Raw genomic sequence first — 20552 nt, forward strand, 5'->3', positions numbered from 1 at the left:
AAACTCTTAATATATATATATATATATATATATATATATATATATATATATAAGTTGCTTATTTTATAGATGACTTGATTGGAATCAAGAAATGGAAGATAGATAATAATTATAAAAAAACATCACAGTGGACCAAACAATTTGTGAAACGTATGCATTAAAATCATAATAAAAGAAATGCATCTTACCAATATTTGTTGCTAATTCCTTACTAATTGACTGTATAAAAACAATTTGATTTCCAATTTGTTCATAGATAATAACGGAAGTGTGACAGAAAATTTTTAATTTACATTTTCGTTGTTATTCCGTCGCCATTTTTTGATGGTATCTTCGTTTCACCGTTCATTAAAGTTTTTTTTTAATACAAAAGAGACATCATATGATCAATTTTGGTATATATTTCTTTCAGTTTTTTACGTCTATACAAGTAAATTAAAATACTGTAATAGTTTTTATCATAATATACTTACTATACATGAACATTAATATAAGGTTTCCACATACTCCGAATATAATATTTTCTTGATCTTTTTTCTTTTTTAACATAGACGTGAACCGAACTATATATATATTCTATAATTAATTATCATTCAAATGAAAAACCGTTTAGAAAAACATAAAGGGGAAAAAGGAAAACAGCTTATCAATAATTAACCTTTTTTTTTTACAAATTATCAAATTGATATATAACTCTCTTAGCACAAAGTTTTATATACAAAGGTTACAAAGAAGGAAGAACATAATAACCAACTTCAATCTTATTATTTCATATATATATATATATATATATATATACCATCTAAGACGTTCATATCTTTAAATCGTGAACTCGGCTGACGGTTGAAGAACTTTGTGCAATGTTGATGACGTACCATTCAACGGTATTCGATTCATTAATTTCTCCAAATCCGTCGTCGTTTTGATCCACGTTACATGATCAAAGATCACCAATACTACATCATATATATATATATGTGTATATGTGTGTGTACGTATATGAAAACGTATAGAAATACGTCAGTCGTGCCAGCAAATGAGCATGACTACACATCTTCTGATGATGTAAAGCCTTCCCTTCTGCTCTTTTAGATATCCTCCGAGCTTTCTGCTGCATGGTCTCTTCTTCTTGCTCTCCTTCATGGATCCCATGTCTCACACACACACACTCACGAGAGAGAGAGAGAGAGAGAGAGAGAGAGATTACTTGGCAATAGAGATGCAATGAGACTAGGACTCACTTGTATATATACAAATACATACATACATATATACATATACATCTTATATATGTATATAATACCTAGAAAAAGATATTGGCAGCAAGGGAACTGGATCCCATGCTTCTCTCATCATTCATTTTTTTTTTCTGGGGGGGTCACAGTCTCATCATGCATTATATTATTTGAAAAAGGGTAACTCGAGATTTGAAATTTAAAAACTAAAATATTCCATGTCAGCATTTCTAAGAAGTTCCATGAATTCAGAGGGAATCTACCAAACCCCACGTACATAATGATTTTAAAAGAAAATGTTGTGAAAGATTTTTGGCAGATGTCAGTGTCATATTGATGCAGTAGATACGTGTATCTATCTCTAATGGTTTGCTATCAACAGTAATATACATATATATATATAGTTACTGTAAGTATGCATCAGTATACAGGCGTAGAAAATAGAATCACATAAAAGAATCATAATGCACATAAAACTATATAGTAATTTTGTTAATAAATGAACTATGTGAAATCAAAACGGGTTGATATGTACATATATATGAAGCCTGGTATATTTTTGGTATACTCTCTCTCTCCCCCCCGATTCTTGTTTATCGTCCTCGCCCCGTCTCTCTCACCCTGTATATTATTGTATATTTATTGGAGTTAGACAATTTGATCATTTGTATTACTTTATATATTTAATTTGAGTATATTTTTTTTTCGAAATGTAATTTTAAGATGGATTTTACTTTATCGTATTACTATTTGATATGAATTGTGGGTTAGTTCATTTGACTCGTGAGACAAGATAAATTGAATTATAACCAACTATATATTTTTTAATTCATTTATAAAATTTACTACCTAATTCAAAATTAAAATCTTTAAAATTGTGGCGATTCAAACTGATTTGGCCTAAGCCAACAAGATTATCCACAAACCCGGCATTATAGTAATTTAAAGGCACTTAATTAACCGTATTAACCAACAATTAAAAACGACATAATCCAACATGTTCTTGTCTTGTCTTGGGTTTTGATGTTGACTTTTTGCATTTATCGCAGTTGCATTTTGAAAAAGTTTCAAGATCTTTAAGTCAATTCATAAGCTCGATTCATAAATCGTTAACGTATAATAATTTTATTATTCTTATCTAATCCCCTTGATTTTTGTATTTCCCGATTTTGTTTACATCGTCACACTCACATGTTTGAAGCCAATGCCATCCAAAGATATGCCGTTTGCGATTTCAAATTATATTAAAAACTAATTAAAATTTTGAGTGGTTAAATAGCATTTTATTTATAACTATATATCATATTAAAAGGGAAATTATGTAAATGTTGTTAATTCTTTTTTTTTGTAATATTTATATCTTCAATTAAATATGGATGGTTTACAACTCATCAAAGCGTGAATTAAAAATATAAATAAAATAACCGATTATTTTTGTTTAATCCAATAAAACATCTCTTGTAAAAAATACATATGGTCCAAGAAATGCAACTCTAATGTTTTCATGCTTCTACACACTCATGCCTTCATATTCTCTTGCAATCTAAGAAAGTGTTATGCATTCAACATTCATTTCCATAGTAAAAAAAAATTGATGAAATATATAAATTTGGAAATGTAAAGAAGGGAAAAGATTGATTAGACATGCAAAATAATATAATAATAATTTTATTTCTTTATCTCTCGTGAGCATGTTATGTAGGGACATTAAGACACAATGTGAATTGATAACGAGATCAAAAGGGAGACAACGATCAATTAAATTTATCTCTTTAGGTCAAAACTCGTGGAACCAAACAAAAGCATCCGAAGCTCTTTTGTCTCTCACTTGTTGCATTTCTTGTAGATATTAAAAGTAAATAAATATATATATATAAATAATGTTTTAAAAAATGGTTTAATTACTTAATTAAAAATAAATATGCATTATGGAACATGTAATGTACGGAGGAAGACCGGTCGACATGTGATTATCCCGTGAACGACATGGTCTGTGCCCCTTCGTAGGTAGACATTGGACCGATGTTCTCGTTTTATATATATATATACACATATGTATGTATATATAAGAATTCAAATCATGTTATATGGCGGAAAAAAAATTAATTGATAATTTATTGGTAATTGCTATGTCCTACATTTTTTTAAAAAAAAATTGGGTAATCAGTATTTTTGTCTAGCTATCTATGAACAAAATCTACAAGTTAATGATTCCAATTAGAAGCAAATATGCATATATAATGATATGATGAAACACAACAAGACCAAACCGGCAAAGAACAATTAAGGAAAGAAGACAGAACAAAAACAAGAATGGTGTTTCATTGTTGAGCTTGAGACATCGTCATCTTAGATCTTTACATCTTTAATGAACCATCAACAAAGATGACAGGATCTTCATATTTTCGCCCCGAAAACTCACTTTCCTTCCCAAGAATATTCATACTTTAGAATCCAAAATCTATCGGTTTTCGATACAAAAACTAAAGATACCGGATATATTCTTCAAAATGGGTATCATCCATCAGCTCCAAGATCGCCCCTCGAGCTATGTAACATCCAAAGATTGTGGGTTTTCTTTACCTCAGTTTTCGAAAGTTCTTGCACGGCACTGTTTCAACCTACAAAACAGAGGATTCAAAGAGGAAAAAAGGATGAGATTCCGGAGTTTGTAATTCCCATTTATGCATCGATTGGACGGTTATGAAACCGTTATGGAGGGTGGCAAGGTTTAACTTTGGACCACAGATTACTTGAATCTATGTAACTAAAACCCGAAAGACCATTTCTATAACCATAACCGGGTAAATCAAATCAAGCCGATAATTATCGTTGTTTAAGTATATTTAGTGCAGAGGAACGACTCTCACCTTAAACAAGAGAGATACTTCTCTATCTCTGGCTTCTGATCAGATTTGAAGGTAAGCCATTTTTCATGAGTACAAACTTCACCCCAGGTTCCAACATCTGTGTGCAGAGAAGGAAGAAGTTAAAACACACACACACATGAACTAGTACCACTGTACCAGGACATGGACATAACGAAACTGTAATGTTTTTTTGAAAACCTTGAAGCAAAATGTTTGGTTCCCCGTTATAGGACGTTAACCTCCAGAAAACACGGCCATTCTCGTCCAATATCACAGGGTCGGTCCTAACAGCATCACTTCTTTGCCTCTCTGAAACATATCACAAGAGTTCAAGTACACCTGATTAGGACCATATATGTACATACATATATATATACATACACCTCCGTGCATATTTCAGATTCGAAATGAAAAGCAGGATCAATATCCATACGTACTTTTGGGCAGCATGTCCATTGCCTCCACCATCTCAGCATGAGCTTCTTTAACTTCAGCTTTAATTTGTGATATGATAGCTTCGTGGTCTGAAATCGACAATGGAGCACTGGATTTCGCCATGACAGCTTTTGCCACCTCATCTTGCAACTTCTGCTTCAGTTGTTTCTCCTGAAACAAAAAAAAAAAAAACCTTTAGAGATAAATAACATGAAACTCAGAAACTGGCATGTTTCAAGCATTGATCCTAACCAAGATTACCTTTTCTTTTGCTGCTGCAACCTTTTCCTTAGCTTCTTTCTTTCTATCATCAGATTCCAGACTTTGGTTGTCAATCCAATTCCTCATTGCCCTATGTTTTTCAACAGATAAAGATCAAAATATCACAAAAGTTTAAGCACTCAAGCACCAAGAGTTGAAAATTTTCAAATGTATTGTAAATTACATACGTAGTGGAGAGAGCTTCATCGCACAAAAAGTTCAAGAGCTTAAGCTTTTTCGATGTATCCAACTTCCCATACTCTGCAATGCCTTTCCCAAACAACTCGGAGGGGAAATCGTCGAGCAAATCCGGCTCTGAGACACATTCTCCCACAGCTTTGAACCATTTGCCATCAGTTGGGCTAAGGGACAGGGACCTAAACAATTAAAAATGGAAGTTAATCAAGTGAACATAAATATAAGTCATAGCAAAACTCTTAACCTTCCAGGAATAAACACATACAATTCTCCTCTATCCTCTAATATCACACGTGAAATTCGGATAATCATCTGAATTAGCATGGAATACTGTTGTCTCCTTCTGCCACGTCCACTTAACAGTTCACGTATCACACATTCAGCTTGTCCTTTCCTTAAGTCAAGAACCTAACATAAGATTCCAAAGAAGAAAGTTAATAACAAGAAAAAGAAGCCTGGCAAAGTATTTGAGTGATGAAAGGGACAAATTCAAGTGAGCGTCAATAAAACAATCAAGTCTAAAGAACTTGATTATTTCAATAAGTAGTAATCAAAACGTAAGAGCTTCACTATAAAACACCCACTCATGATCAGCCCTAGTGGAGATAAATGCCTATAATCATACCTTTCCAAAAGCTGAACAAAATTCCAAAAACTGGAGCACATTTCCAACGTCTTCTGGTGGCAGTTCAATGCCGGATATCGAGATTGAGCTGATGCTTTCGGGCAGTTGAGCATCAAACCGGCTGTCCTCGTTCTTATGCTCCATTTCACATTTATTCAGTTTGTGGGTAGCTTTAGCTTTCTTGATCTTTCCCTTCACGTTGTCGTTCTCAACATCCTTTGCAACACCTGCACCATCATTTTCTCTGTTAGCCTCTTTCTAACAGGACACAAGAGAGCAATGCTTCCATGCATTAAGCCTTAGAATTATCACATCTATCTCTTCTTTCTTCGGAAACTTTTTTCTTCGGAACAGTCTCACAAGCTTCCACAGAAGTCTTGATCCTTTTGGGACTACTCTTCTTTGCAGCACTTTCATCACCACTCCCATTGTTTAGTTCCTTAAGCCTTTCTCGATTAATTTTCTTGGGCACAATGACACGCGTCTCTTCATTCAGCAAATCGCCTTTTCCTTCAAGGGAATTTTCTTTCCCGGGCTTTCTAGGGGAGGTAACAACAGTTTCCTGGAACAAGAAAATTGCACGGGCACAAGATAAAGATATTACAAAGGTAATACAACTGAAAAAACAGGTAAAAAAGCATTCTGCAGAAACAATTGCAACTTTGTTTAACACAACTGCTATCTCTGGGAAAGCACCTACTGGCTTTAAAGGCTTCTGATATGAAAAATTCTCAGGACCCTTCACTTGCAGAAGTTCTGAGACAGAAGAAAATCCGGTGGCTTTAGCTGTGTGTGCCAATATGCCAGTAGGCTGATGACCTCTCTTCTTCCTGTAAAGAAGATACACTTAACAATATTGTTCCAACCAAAAACATAGAATAAGCTCAAGAAAAGCCATATAGATCGATATTCCATGCTGAAACTGCAACTGGAAAGGCATATATTATGCTCAAGAAAGGTTATACAGATTGGTGTATTACATGCAGAAACTGCAATTGCAAATTCCTCTGCACTTCGGGCACGTCCACTCGGCCAATAGCGCCACCTCTTCTGCTTTCTCACCATATCTAACATTGGGTCAGAAGCAAATTTATATAACTTAGAGCTCCAAATATTTCCCAACAACATGATGATCAACAAAAATCCGGGAGACCAAAGCAAACCTGTTCAACAAGCACTTGTGACAGTACTTAATTGGGCACGGCTTGTTGTTCTTCATGACCGTGCACGATGCAGCGAAAACCATGGTCTTTTGCCGGCACTGTAACACGCAATTCTTTGTGAAACTTGCCGCTAATGCAAACAAACATATCTACCAGAAGAGTTACAAGATTTAAATCTGATCTGTTAAACCCACCAAACTTCATGCTTTCACTACTTTAAGAGACAAAAGTGCTTGTGAATCCTCGAACATACCCATTAGCTCAATAGGGTATTAGTTTTCATCGTTTCTTGTTCCCCGTTGGTAAAGAACAAACTCCAAATGACAAACGTACAAGAAATTCCCACGGATCAAACAAAGCGAATATCAAGAAATTCAAAACGAACGTGAAATCTCGGGGATCAAAGTCATTAACAATATAAGGAGAAACAATATTTTCTCATCAACCGAACAGAATCCCAAAAAATAAACACAATTCAAATAACCCATCTTTCTGGAAATTTACGAAGTATGGTTCTCCATTTTCCTAGTCAAAGGAAATGCCCAGAGTGTCTATCGTTTCAATTTACCGTACTTTCCAATCAACCAAACATGATATGCAGAGATCACGGAGGTAAAACCAACGCAAAGCCAGATTCTTCATCGTACCCATTATTCATCTCACCAAAATTTGAAGCAATACGAACAGAAACCGCGAGAAAATGATATATCCATAATCTACGAAAGAAAATACACAGAGACAGCGCTCTTTCTTCACCTGATGACAAGTCTTCCCGTTGCTGGAGTCGTAGATCCTTCCTCCAATAACCCTAACACCAGGGTTTGTGGTGCGTTTTGCCGGTTTCTCGCTCTCCACCGCCATAATCACGATCTGCCTTCCTCGGGAGAATAGAAAATGGGATTTTGACGAAGAAGAGACACTGGGCACACAATAGAAGCTGATAATGTTCGATAACAATCTTTGGGTACTTGACAACTTGTGCTTTTCCCTCCTCCTCCAATGGCGGTGGGAAATTCAAAAGACACGGTTTAAAAATTTTCCCGAAATTTTTGGAGCGTGATAATGGCGGGCGAGGGCTTTCTTTCAATTTCAGGTGTCCGATTTTTTTTTTCCTTCGTTTTTTTTTTGGGTTCTCTTAACTTTGAATTTGGTTTTTATAATAAAAAATTCATTTTCTAACTTAATTTTTATTTATTTTTATAATCGATTATTTCGATATTTAAAAGATTACATTCATTCAATTTTTTTTAATATAAATCGGTTTAAATACGAATGTATATTATCCGGTTCGAAATGATTCGAATTTGTATACGGATACAAGATTGACCAAATAACATTGTGTTGTGACACCATTGCAAATCATGAACTTAAATCTACCCACAATACTAGATTTTGCCACATTATGCACGATCAAGGAAAAAAATGTGTGAGATTGTAATTTGTAAAATGTTAATTTCTCTCCGCCATGAAATATAATATGGATGTAGAATTTTTTCCAAATAATTCTGTGGGATAAAAAATATTTTTGATTGGTTTAATCTTCATATCTTATAAATTTGATAAAATTATCTCAATATAATTAAATTAATGTATATAGTTATGGTGCTTCTGCCCACCAACCCATGAATTCCCCACGTGGCACACTCATGCTGCTTTTGCCTCCCCTTAACCTACTTTTATTTTATTTTTTAAACCTAAATAATAAACAAATAAGGATCACCTGACCGTCCAAATCGCATCATATATATATATACATACTAATATACATATGCATATATATATATATAATATTTCGAACTAGTTACACAAGAACACTACCGTATTGGGGGATTGGGGTCCCAATTTTATTTTATTTCAGTTTAAAGTTTTTTTTTGTTGCTTATGTTTCACAACCTATTATAGAGTGCATCATTATATGTACACAATAATCGAATTGTGTCATAACTTGGTTTTGAAAGATATGGTTATATTATGGTTATATTTAAATCCGATAACGGAATGTAAAATAAATTATTTTATATTTTCACTATCATAAAATATGGTTCGTTTTAGAATTATAGTTGTTAGGATCTTGAAACTTATTCCGTTTGATTGTTCTTTTGAATGGAACACTTTATTTATCTTTAATTTCTAAAAGAATAGATTAAATATGGGATTTACTTAAACATTCTAAAATAGGGATATATTGTGGAATGCAAAGAAATTATTATAAAAATGGAATAAATATACTCAAATTAATTAGCAGATCGGAATAAATATATAACCCTAAAACTCGAAATACTGAAGTGCGAGAATTCTCCACCCCACCTCCAATCAAAATCAGCATTTTAAAAAAATCGCGTGTAATTGTTTCGAAATAAATCAATCACATAATTAAAAAACTAATTTTTTGAATAGGACAATATGTATATATAATAATTTATATCTACCATTCATAAACTTGGATGCAGATTACAAGATGAATTCCATTCAACTTTTATGTTAGAAATAATTCATTGACTTGTTCGATTATTCAAGTAATAAAATTGCAAATTTTCTTCTCCATTCTCTAGTCTTGTATTGTCATTATCTTTGATTGTTATGCAATTTGAATTAGTAAAATTAGAAGTCATCCCTTTAGATAAAAAAAAACTTACCTTAAAAAAAATATAGATAAATGATTTAATAGTATTATACAAAAATAAAAAATAGTTTCAATATAATAACAAAAAATATATATTTTGCGTATGGAGATTCCTAAGGGAGAAAAGTCAAAGATTCAAGGGCAGTTGCATCTGATTACTCATATCGAATCCCCACCGACTCACGAGTCAATAATATTTAATGATTTATTTTCTAAATTTCTGACATTTTTTCTATTCATTTTCTAAAATTGTAATTAGTCAATTAATGAATAGTTATCTGGTGACTCAGCTGAAGCTCAGGTCTCGCTGTCGCTTGCCGTTGAATTGATTTATCCGCAAAGTCCTTTCAGATAATTACGGCGATAACTTCTGATGATGATGATGATGAAAGAAAATTACCGTTGTAAATATGATCTGTAATTACCTGGATTTGATGTGTCCGTTACGTGTTTATCATCTTGAAAACTATTACTCGAGGTTAAACGAAAATATATACTATTTAAATCCGTATGTGTTAATAAATCGATGATTTATTTTTTTCAATTAACACTCTCCGTAACGAAAAAAGATTAAAATCAATCTAAAAAATTCATATTACTTAGCGCCACGTATACGCGCATATATATATATATATATATGAGAACCTCTGGTGGCACTAATTTACGCAAAACAGAAAAAACACAACACAAAAACTAGAACGAAAGCTCAGACTTTTATGGCAACCCATCTCCTCCGATCACCGAGTCTTCTCCGCCATCTCCGCCCGTCCATCTCCGCGACCCCTTTCGCCGGAGTTCCCTCGTTCGCTGCCTCTACCGCCGTCGTCCCCGAAATCCTCACCTTCGGACAACCTAACCCCGACGAGCCCGAGCCCCTTCAGCCCAAACACATCCCCGACCTCGATCTCTCCGACGAGGCCCGCCTCTTCGCCGGCGTTCACACGGCGGAGCTCCTCCGTTCCACCGCCGTCCTCCACGCGGCGGCGATCGGGCCGATGGTCGATCTGGGCTCGTGGGTCATGGGCTCCAAGCTCATGGACGTGGCGGCGACTCGGGAACTCTTTCTCGGCGTCGTGAGGAGGACGTTCTACGACCATTTCTGCGCCGGAGAGGACGCGGCGGCGGCTGGGCGGCGCGTGAGGCGCATGTACGAGGCAACAGGGCTGAAGGGTATGCTCGTCTACGGCGTGGAACACTCCGACGACGGTGGAGCGTGCGACGACAACATGCAGAGGTTCCTCGATACCGTCGAAGCCGCGAGAGGAGTTCCTTCTAATTACGTAAGATTTCTTACTTATCTCTTTCCTTATTTTGCATTCTAATCCTGAATTTTAAGTTTTGACTTGGGATTATTTTTTTATTTTATTTTTCAAGTTGCTCTGTCGGAACTTAATTTTCTTTGATTTATGTTTTTTTACTGAATTTTTGTCAGAGAACTAAAACAATTTCCGTACCAATAATCTTGGTACATTCCGATCTTCATATTAAATATTAATTAATTATACACGAAGAACATGTAACGATTTACTATTTTATCAACTTGGGTCAATTTGAGCAAGTTGCTTAGATAGTGAAGAAGGTATATATATATATATATATACGCACTCGTACATAGTTTTATAAATATGAGTAAATTTCATTGGTTAATAATTCAAGTTGTCTGACTCAAACCCTTAGCTTTTTACGCTTGTGTGTGAAAATAACATTTACGGTTAATAATAAAATCAACGCGTCATTATCTAGTCAGACTTCACACGGTAAACACGCAAATCCTACGTGGAATATTGACCTAGTTCCAGAAGATCCGGCTTACCGGTTTACTCGCTAACCGGCGGTTTACTGAAATTTCGGTTTAGAACATCCTGACCTGAGATTTCCCCTTTCCCTTTTTTTTTTTTTTTTTTTTTTTTTTTCAATACAGGTTAGCTCCGTGGTTGTGAAGATAACTGCGATTTGTCCGATCAGAGTGTTGAAACGAGTGAGTGACTTGCTTCGTTGGCAATACAAAAACCCTAATTTCGATCTCCCATGGAAGCTCAAGTCATTCCCGGTTTTCTCCGGTTCAAGTCCTCTGTACCACACGAACTCTGAACCCGAACCGTTAACCCTAGAAGAAGAACGAGAACTCGAAAACGCCCACGAAAGACTACGGACCATATGCCGCGAGTGTCAAGAAACCAACGTGCCGTTGCTGATCGATGCCGAGGACACAATCCTGCAACCGGCGATAGATTACATGGCGTATTGGTCGACGATCTTATAACTGCGATTTGTCCGATCAGAGTGTTGAAACGAGTGAGTGACTTGCTTCGTTGGCAATACAAAAACCCTAATTTCGATCTCCCATGGAAGCTCAAGTCATTCCCGGTTTTCTCCGGTTCAAGTCCTCTGTACCACACGAACTCTGAACCCGAACCGTTAACCCTAGAAGAAGAACGAGAACTCGAAAACGCCCACGAAAGACTACGGACCATATGCCGCGAGTGTCAAGAAACCAACGTGCCGTTGCTGATCGATGCCGAGGACACAATCCTGCAACCGGCGATAGATTACATGGCGTATTGGTCGACGATCTTGTTCAATTCCGACAAGTCTCGGCCGGTTGTGTACAATACGGTTCAGGCGTATCTGAAAGACTCGGGGGAGAGATTGCAATTGGCGCTGCGAGAAGCCGAGAAAATGGGAGTTCCAGTAGGGTTTAAGCTCGTGAGAGGGGCTTACATGTCTAGCGAACGACGTCTAGCCAGTTCCTTGGGTTGCAAATCACCGGTCCACGACAGTATCGAGGAGACTCACACGTGCTACAACACGTGCATGTCCTTCTTGCTAGAGAAGGCCGCCAGTGGTTCGGCCGTCGGGGTCGTTCTCGCCACTCATAACACCGATTCAGGTAACAACCGAACTCACATTATATATATATATATATATATATCAAACATGGACGCATTTTTTGAATGTTTGGAACTTGATCCTTAGGAAAACTTGCGGCCAAGAAGGCGAAGGACCTTGGGATCGATATAGGAGACAGGAAGATCGAGTTTGCGCAGTTGTACGGAATGTCCGACGCATTGTCTCTCGGGCTTAAGAAGTCGGGTTTCAACGTCAGCAAATACATGCCCTTCGGACCGGTCGAGACCGCCATTCCGTACTTGCTCAGACGTGCAGAAGAGAACCGGGGAATGCTCGCCACTACTGCCCTTGACCGCCAACTTATGAGGTGAAATTTTGGTGTTTCCCGGTTAAGCTCCGGTTTGGTTTTCGTATTCCCGGTTTAGTCTGTACCGGAAATTTCCGGTTTTTGAATGGACTCGTTGTTTTGTGTCGTATAGGAAGGAGCTGCAGAGGAGATTGAAGGCTGCAGCAATTGCGTGAGGGTTTCTCTGCGGTCACAGGGAGATCCAAAATTGCAATTTGGAGAAATGTAGATTTAAGAAATCAGATATATCATGTTTTTAAAATTTTCGATTTTGGGGAATATATTTCCAATGGCATTGGGAAATCAAAATGTATAAATATAGAAATATAACCAATGTATGTGTGTGTTACCTATTATCAGACCAGACCTGGGTTCACGGTTTCACCGGAACCAGTGTTCCTATGAACTTCTTCTGTCTTCGTCAGCTGACAGAATTCACAAGAGTCCAGATTACAGATGAACACTGAATGAACAAGTTAAAGCTAAAATGGTGGATGAAAAATCACGCCTTGTGTTTTCAGAAGCTCACCTTCCTCGAGCTCTGGTTCTTCGGATACAGGGTTGCTACTGTATCAATTCCTAATTCGTATTCCAATCCAATCACACACTGCAAAGCAGTCCCAGAAAAATTCAGCCACGCAAAATCAATACAGTAAAATCAAAACCCAGAATTTCGAATCAGAGATTATGACGAGAAAACCATAATTCCCGAACAACTCAACCCTTCGAGACCAAAAATCAAAGGGGTTAAAAAACCCAAGACCGATGCGCCGGGGAGAAAGACGAACGGAGAAGGAGAACGGCGGAGGCGAGACAGAGAGAGAGAGAGTTAGGGTTCGACGGAGATACGGTCAGAAAGGGAGATGAGTTAGGGTTCCACCGACCGAATCGAGTAGCCGGCGACCGGGAGAAGCCGCCGGAGAGTTTACGACAGGCGAGTGAGAGAGTTTTATTAATAAAAAAATTGAATCCAAACCCTATTCGATTTCGATATAAAAATATAAATATAAATATAGTTTCTTGAAAACAAAAAAGCCGATTATTCTATATATATATATAATCAGTAGTTATATTAATTTTTCATATATAATAGGATTGCAAATTTTTGATTGAAATAGTCAAACTCGAACTCGGGCGTGACTCGGAACTGATTCCGGATCAACCACAACAAACTAACTCAAAATGTTGACCAAGTACGATCCAATAATCCAGGGACACGTGTCAGACGAGGAAAGCCTCGAGAGATCTATAAATTGTGAAATGTTTTGGAAACTCTAATCATCACCATTAGCCGCTTGTTAATTGAGATCAAAGATTTTAATCTCTGTGATTAAGCTTCCAAGTGTTACACATAACAACAAAAAAACATGGCAGACAACAGTCAGCAGATGAGCTTCAAAGCTGGTCAGGCCAAGGGCCAAACTCAGGTAACAAATATTAAATAAAAAAATACTTTTTTAAAAAAAATAAAAATTTATGTTGTAAGAAAGTAAAATCTTTGTAATTAAATATATAATCATCGATTTGTTTATTTTATTAATTTTTCAGGAGAAGGCGAGCAACATGATGGACAAGATGGGCAACGCTGCTCAATCTGCCAAGGAGTCCATGCAGGAGGTTTGTAATTTGTTTACGGATTGAATAATTTTTGTATGAATTAAGCTAATTTAATTTCAGTTATAATTAATACTCTGTCTAATCCTACAATATTTTACAAATTTGTTTTTAAAATAATTATCTTAATTGAAAAAAAAATGACAACGTTTTCTTAAGAATGGTTCTCATCATCAAACTCGCGTAATTAATAGTCAATAATATTTAATTATTAAGAAAGATCTATATTAGCTAAATGTACAGGTCATTGAAAATTCATTTTATAACGTCAAAAATTTAGATTAGAGAGAATATTAATTTGAAATTTAATATTTTTTAGTATGGGTGAATGTATATGTGTATACAGACGGGCCAACAGATAAAAGCGAAGGCACAAGGAGCTGCTGATGCAGTGAAGAATGCAACTGGACTTGACAAGTGAAGAAGATCGTTCCATTAATTATTTATTTTGGCTAGAATAAATATATTTGATTTTGGAGTTTTAATCTTTCCCTTTATTTTTATATGTTATTTATTTATTTTTTATCTCATTAACCTTGCAAAGGTTTTTTTTATGTAGTTGTTTCCCTTCATAAAAAATAATTTATTTGGGTCTTCTTTTTTATATTTACATTCAATAGTTATTAATTGTGATATAAATCATAAAATGAAAAATTCTTTTTTTTTTAAACCGTAAAATGGAAAATTCTTCCAAATCGAATGTTACAAGATAAATATTTGAAAATCTCATATCGAATTCGAAATCAATTTTAGGTAACTTTTTTCGTTGTGAAAACAATTAATATTGCGTTTGAAATAGCCATCTCCACTAACCATACGGATGCTCCAATATGCTTTTTCTCAAGTGTTTCAAGTTACATTTTTTTAAATGATTTATATTCCTTTTCTAATTTTTATAATCAAAGTTACATTTTTTTAAATGATTTATATTCCTTTTCTAATTTTTATAATCAAATTTAATCATCGAATACAGTTATAATCGACAATATAATAGTAACTAAAAATAAGGGTGCAAGGTTAACCAAAAAATTCCCCACGGCCACCATCCCTTGTGTGTATCTACATAATTTTATTTTTTATAATTCTTATTTAACATGATTCGTTTTGGATTTTATATCCATAATTAGATTGTCCCGAGTACACAATATTTACATTTCTATAATACAAGCTTTTCTATATCTTATATCGCCTTTTTTCCTCTTTTAAACAGTCGTATATTTCGGTGATAATTCATGAAAAATTTCCAAATTTATGATACATAATGACTAATATATAAAGCTCCCCAATTAATCATTAATAAAATCATGCATAAATTAAAGGATCAACATAAGCGTCTTGTAGAAAAGGAACAGAAATCATCACTTGAGACATTTCATGAAAGAAAGAACCACTCTCCTTTGGTCGAAAAAACCAAACCGAGCCAAGTTGGGATCAAAATGTTATATCAACATGTACTATTCCAAGCAATCTGGAAGTAATTGCATAAACAAAAAAAACCCATATGAACAAAGCTAGAGAGAAGCCTAGATTAGCTTATATATATATATATATATAGTAACTGGTGACGTTTAAAACGCTGGGTCGGGTTGGAGAATAGAGTAAGCAGCAGCCGATAATATAAGCAAGAGAATAGCCGTGAGGATGTGCTTCATTCCAAGAGCACCTGCATCTACTCTTCTTACATCGCTCGTCTCTGATTTGGATTCTGTCTCCGACACTGCTGACCCTTTTGACCCCTCTTCCTGTTCAAGAACCAGAATTCTCAGATCCTTTTATCAAGTTTCAACCACTGATGGCTCGGAAAGATATAAACACAAATTGTTGAGAGATTAATCCATGTTTATGCAATGGTACTCAGAAACCCAAACAAATTCTTTCCTTCGCAAACACGAGTGGGAAAGAGTCTTAGGATGTTGGTTATTACCTCTGAACTGGTAGCCGAGGTCGTGACGGTCACTCGTGATCTGCTTTCTCGATGTCGAGACTCACCACTCTGTTCAGGTTTTGGTGAAAAACCATCTTTTTTGCTTTGCGTGAACCCATTACCATTGACAGCAGAACAAGGCTTGCCCCTCTGTTTCAACTTCATCACCAACACACTATTCTCTACTGATAAGGTAGATATCTGCAAAACCCGCAAATAACCCGGGGATAAAACGGTTTTACTGCCATTATCGCTAAACTTAAAGCCCACTATCCTATATTCGGCATATATTCAAATCATAGAAAGGTGTGAAAGTGACAAAGTGGTAGGAAGCATATCATAAAAGATTAAAAGGCAGACTAAAATTGAGCAGCAGTAATTTCTTAATACCTGCTGGTGAAGCCGTTCTCGTTCAACAGCTAGCTGCATTACCAGATTTTTCATTATCTTGTTACGAACACCGATGTCTTTAGCAGTTCTCGTTTTTAATTCCTCTAATTCTTTCAATCTGCCTCTCAAATAACTCAGTTCCTCGTTGAGCTCTGCATTAGACTCGGATACTGCAATCAACTTATCTTCCACACTGTCAGCCCGGTAATCTGCCCTCGTAACTTTTAGTTTCAGATCCTCTATCACGTTTTCCATATCAAATACTGTAGAATATAACATGTTCTGCTTCTCTTGACTTGCTTCAACAGCTGCTATTGCATGTTTTAGCTGAATATCTGAATCTCTTAAGCGTTTCTCAACTGATTCCAACTTCTCTGCAGTGAAACCCTTTGCTTTGAAAGGCTCCAACTCATCAGTAAGTTCCTTATTGTTTTGATCTACTTGTTTACATTTTGATTCAGCATCCTCAGCTCTAGCTTCCGCTATTGTCAGTCTGTCTTTCAGATCCTCAATGGCATGCTCCAGGTCCCTTAACTGTGTAGCAGAAGAAGCAGAATCCTGCCTTTGACTTTCACAGCCCAAATCTGCCCTCGTAACTTTTAGTTTCAGATCCTCTATCACGTTTTCCATATCAAATACTGTAGAATATAACATGTTCTGCTTCTCTTCACTTGCTTCACCAGCTGCTATTGCATGTTTTAGCTGAATATCTGAATCTCTTAAGCGTTTCTCAACTGATTCCAACTTCTCTGCAGTGAAACCCTTTGCTTTGAAAGGCTCCAACTCATCAGTAAGTTCCTTATTGTTTTGATCTACTTGTTTACATTTTGATTCAGCATCCTCAGCTCTAGCTTCCGCTATTGTCAGTCTGTCTTTCAGATCCTCAACGGCATGCTCCAGGTCCCTTAACTGTGTAGCAGAAGAAACAGAATCCTGCCTTTGACTTTCACACCCCAAATCTTTTGCTTGGAGCTCACGTTCCTTCAGCTGTTCCTCGAGAGAACTGATTGTTTCCCTTAGTGTCATATTCTCAGAATCTAACAGAATCAGTTTATCCTCAGTTTCTCTCAGACATTCTTTCAAGCCTTCTGCTTGTGCCGCAAGGAAGCCATTGACTCTTGCATTGCTGCTATCAAGCTTTTGCAAAGCACTTTCTTTCGCTTCCAGCTGTTCCTTTGAACCAATTAGCTCAGATTTCAAGTCATTTTCCCGCTTAAAGTAGCCGTTTAGATTGAACTGAAGAATCTGAAGTTTTCCTAATAGCTCTTTTGAAATTCCTTTAAAGACTTCAGCAGCATTCTCTGCCTCAAACCACCTAGAATAAGCCTCTTGGGCTTCTTCTTCCATGTAGAAAACATTCTGCTCAGAAGAGTATAGCTCCACTCGCAGTTCTTTCTCGGTTTGTCTTGATTCAGTTAATTTCTTCTCCAGTTCCATCTCTTTGCCCAGAGATTTCTCCAGCATCCTCAAAAAGTTCCTTTGTTGATCAGCCGTCAGCATTTTAATTTTAGAGCTCATATCACCAAACTCGCCATCATATTGAAATTCTCCGACTTGACCTCCAGACCCTGGCAAAACAAATTAACATATTCAGCAACCACATCTCGGTGTAATTTATCGGATGTATTCATTAAGACATGCTCAAAATAACATAAAGCCAGCCTTCCTTCAGATCATGAGAGCATCATACAAGTAGTCATCAGATCCTAATATGGTCAAAAGAAAAGCATAGACGAAGTTTCATTTGTTTACTTAGGTTTGTCACTTACAAGTTCCAACTCCATCCAAGCCAGACGATATCCTCTGAAATTTAGCAGATTGCATTTTCATTTCCAAAATTTGATCTAGTGACTGCTGCAAAGCTTGTTCAGCATTACACAACTTCTCTATCATCTCTGGGAAAGCTTCCTCCACCTCTTGAAATGGGGATATCATGTCACGCACACTTTGAGTTTCTGTCTGGAGATGCTGGATAAGTTTTTCAAGATCGTTCACCTCTGAATCAAGGATTACTGACAAGAGGTCAAACTCCATAGCCTTCCCAGCAGAATCAACTCCCGAGGGTTCTTTCTCAGAAGCAAACGCTTCAAAGTCGCTTTCCATCGTGCCCAGGTGCATCATGAGAACACTTAGATTCACCAACTTCTCAGAACAAAATGCTAAATCCAATTCAACTTTTGTCAGAATTCCGCCTCCCCTTAACAGTTCTTGGTTCATCACTTCTTCCAGCTGGCTCGTTTTAGTTGAGCTGGGCTCAGGAACAAGACTGTCGACATCATCGACAGGGAGAGTTCTTTCGTGTGTGAGATCCATTTCCTTTTTTTAACTTCTAATGGCTAGTTATCCAGGTGAAAGTGGGTAAGGGAGGAAAGGAAATTCAGCTTGAAATAAACTGCAAAAAGAAAAAGAAAAAACGCTCAGAAGCATCATTCTGTCTAAGAAAGATATTAACGAAAATTCAGGGTGTCTAAGAGAGATCGACACCAAAAAGGTATAACAATGGCATGGTAAACAATTCAAGAATCTCACAAACCCAGTACGGAGTTCTACTACTTGATCCTCAAAGACCATCCGTACAATACCATCGATAAACAAATCACAAGAAGAAGATTTCTTCCACTTAAACTAATGTACAATGACCCGTGCATATCTCCCAGATTTCTTACTTCACAGGATGGTCTTTCAAGCTGCGTTTACTTTATCATCAGGTAAGGCCCTCGGATCGTAAATTCACACGAATAAAAAGAAAACTCTAGAATTCGTTCACAAATAGCTTCAGAAATGCGAATCACGCTACGATCAAAGAGATAAAATCGGATGTACCTAACGTGAATTTAATCGAAATGTGATACGAACGAATCGTGAAATTCAAACCTCAAACAACTGGACCCAAGCGTCATTTTCCATCACTTTCCCGTCAAAAGTTCACAGGGAAAACAGTCGAGAGAAAAAACACAAAAACACAGACGCACACAGAAGGTACATGAACAACGAAACGAAGCATCAAAGCTAATCAGTAACATTACCTTCACCGACTGCTTCGAGGAATACCGACGAAGAAGGAAACCACAGAAGGAAGGAGAATCTGCTTCTGATCTACCGGACTCCTGGAAATGTTGCAAATCTGTGGAAAAAAAAAGAAGGTGAAATCATATTCCGGGTCGGGTCGGGTCGGAATTGCAATTTTGTGAGTTGGGTTTTAGTAGATGATAATGGGCTCAGGTATAGTTACAATAGGACTCACGCCGAAATGTATGTATTTTCTTTGTTAAAATAAATTCAAAACCCTTTTCTTATAGCTAAAATATCCTTGTAATTAGATTTTTTTTTTAATTCTTATTTTACTATTCTCAATTTAATCCAAACCCTAAATCTCAAATTCTAAACGCTAAATCTACTTCTAAGCAATTCATAAAACCCTAAACTCTAATATTTTAAATTTTAAATTTTGTATTTAACGTTTAGAGTTAGAGTTTTTAAGATTAGAAATACATTAAGAAATGAAATGAGATTTTTTTTAAAATTCAAATAATCTAAATAAACAATTTAAAAAATATTCAGTCCAAGTTTTCAGAGGATTATTCAGCTCATAGAGAAGAAAAAGATATACATTAAAAAAGATAAATATGATTGTACATGGAAGTGGTCGTTGCGGACAAAACACCGACCACGATTATACAAATGGGCACAAGTTTCGTCCTCCTTTCATTATTATTTTCCGACCCGAACCCGGATCCACCTGGTGGATTGATTTCTCCAGGGAAAAAAAAACATCGAAACCTCGGGCTGAGACAGAAGGTTCAAGATCATTCGTGAGGGGAAGTGTTCTTCTTGAACAAGGCGTATGCGTCGCTGTAAATGGCGATGGCGTTGGAAAACACAGCGAGGACGATCATGAACGCGGCTAAGATCTTGTCCCTCCTCGTTGCTCTGTCGTGACGGTCCCTGAAAGAAACATTGAAGAGAGTTCGAAGAACAGTTAAAAGACAACCCCAAACCCCTTTCTGCAACATCAGCA

At 36.4% G+C, this 20552-nt stretch overlaps 6 protein-coding genes and 1 long non-coding RNA gene across 13 annotated transcripts in view; 2 read left to right on the forward strand and 5 right to left on the reverse strand.

Moving 5' to 3' along the window:
* Positions 1-774: 774 nt before the first annotated feature.
* Positions 775-1362, reverse strand: LOC109117071. The gene has a single exon (XM_019203636.1). It carries the CDS (start codon positions 1150-1152, stop codon positions 1021-1023), a length of 132 nt encoding a protein of 43 aa, XP_019059181.1. The 5' UTR covers positions 1153-1362; the 3' UTR covers positions 775-1020.
* Positions 1363-3534: 2172 nt separating this feature from the next.
* LOC104823872 lies at positions 3535-7824 on the reverse strand. 2 transcript variants are annotated; one of them, XM_010555636.1, is made up of 13 exons: positions 7544-7822; positions 6788-6885; positions 6605-6691; positions 6325-6454; positions 5937-6186; positions 5625-5851; positions 5265-5407; positions 4990-5178; positions 4802-4892; positions 4543-4711; positions 4304-4414; positions 4106-4202; positions 3535-3856 (listed from the first exon to the last, which is right to left on the reverse strand). In XM_010555636.1, exons 1-13 carry the CDS (start codon positions 7646-7648, stop codon positions 3820-3822), a joined length of 1734 nt encoding a protein of 577 aa, XP_010553938.1. In that variant the 5' UTR covers positions 7649-7822; the 3' UTR covers positions 3535-3819. The 2 variants fall into 2 exon arrangements, with proteins under 2 accessions (XP_010553938.1, XP_019059180.1); XM_019203635.1 differs by lacking the exon at positions 3535-3856 and having other exon boundaries at positions 4102-4202; positions 7544-7824.
* Positions 7825-10038: 2214 nt separating this feature from the next.
* LOC104823874 (proline dehydrogenase 2, mitochondrial-like) lies at positions 10039-13012 on the forward strand. Of its 2 annotated transcripts, XM_010555638.1 has the most exons (6): positions 10039-10690; positions 11332-11450; position 11578; positions 11769-12300; positions 12387-12627; positions 12740-13012. In XM_010555638.1, the coding sequence occupies exons 1-6, from the start codon at positions 10127-10129 to the stop codon at positions 12780-12782; spliced, it is 1500 nt and encodes a 499-aa protein (XP_010553940.1). In that variant the 5' UTR covers positions 10039-10126; the 3' UTR covers positions 12783-13012. The 2 variants fall into 2 exon arrangements, with proteins under 2 accessions (XP_010553940.1, XP_010553939.1); XM_010555637.2 differs by having other exon boundaries at positions 10041-10690; positions 11332-11657; positions 11975-12300.
* On the reverse strand, positions 12729-13599 carry LOC104823873. Of its 2 annotated transcripts, XR_002024560.1 has the most exons (3): positions 13136-13599; positions 12957-13031; positions 12729-12790 (listed from the first exon to the last, which is right to left on the reverse strand). It is a non-coding gene; the product is annotated as an uncharacterized LOC104823873 (long non-coding RNA). The 2 variants fall into 2 exon arrangements; XR_773368.1 differs by lacking the exon at positions 12729-12790 and having other exon boundaries at positions 12833-13031.
* A 303-nt stretch (positions 13600-13902) lies between these two features.
* On the forward strand, positions 13903-14719 carry LOC109117084 (late embryogenesis abundant protein 2-like). The gene is made up of 3 exons (XM_019203732.1): positions 13903-14033; positions 14155-14223; positions 14567-14719. The coding sequence occupies exons 1-3, from the start codon at positions 13974-13976 to the stop codon at positions 14639-14641; spliced, it is 204 nt and encodes a 67-aa protein (XP_019059277.1). The 5' UTR covers positions 13903-13973; the 3' UTR covers positions 14642-14719.
* Positions 14720-15597: 878 nt separating this feature from the next.
* On the reverse strand, positions 15598-19666 carry LOC104823876 (WPP domain-interacting tail-anchored protein 1-like). Of its 2 annotated transcripts, XM_010555640.1 has the most exons (6): positions 19561-19666; positions 18304-18926; positions 17119-18102; positions 16535-16743; positions 16145-16345; positions 15598-15962 (listed from the first exon to the last, which is right to left on the reverse strand). In XM_010555640.1, exons 2-6 carry the CDS (start codon positions 18845-18847, stop codon positions 15789-15791), a joined length of 2112 nt encoding a protein of 703 aa, XP_010553942.1. In that variant the 5' UTR covers positions 18848-18926; positions 19561-19666; the 3' UTR covers positions 15598-15788. The 2 variants fall into 2 exon arrangements, with proteins under 2 accessions (XP_010553942.1, XP_010553941.1); XM_010555639.1 differs by having other exon boundaries at positions 16535-18102; positions 19561-19663.
* A 424-nt stretch (positions 19667-20090) lies between these two features.
* Positions 20091-20552, reverse strand: part of LOC104823877 (probable sodium-coupled neutral amino acid transporter 6) — a 5143-nt gene continuing 4681 nt past the window's right edge. For all 3 annotated transcript variants that reach the window (XM_010555644.2, XM_010555643.2, XM_010555641.2), the window contains one exon: positions 20091-20479. In XM_010555644.2, the coding sequence (XP_010553946.1) occupies positions 20341-20479 (139 nt within the window). In that variant the 3' untranslated portion in view covers positions 20091-20340. The remainder of the gene's footprint in view (positions 20480-20552) is intronic.

Source organism: Tarenaya hassleriana, unplaced genomic scaffold, assembly GCF_000463585.1.
Source record: "Tarenaya hassleriana unplaced genomic scaffold, ASM46358v1 Cleome4, whole genome shotgun sequence".
Taxonomy (NCBI): Eukaryota; Viridiplantae; Streptophyta; class Magnoliopsida; order Brassicales; family Cleomaceae; genus Tarenaya; species Tarenaya hassleriana.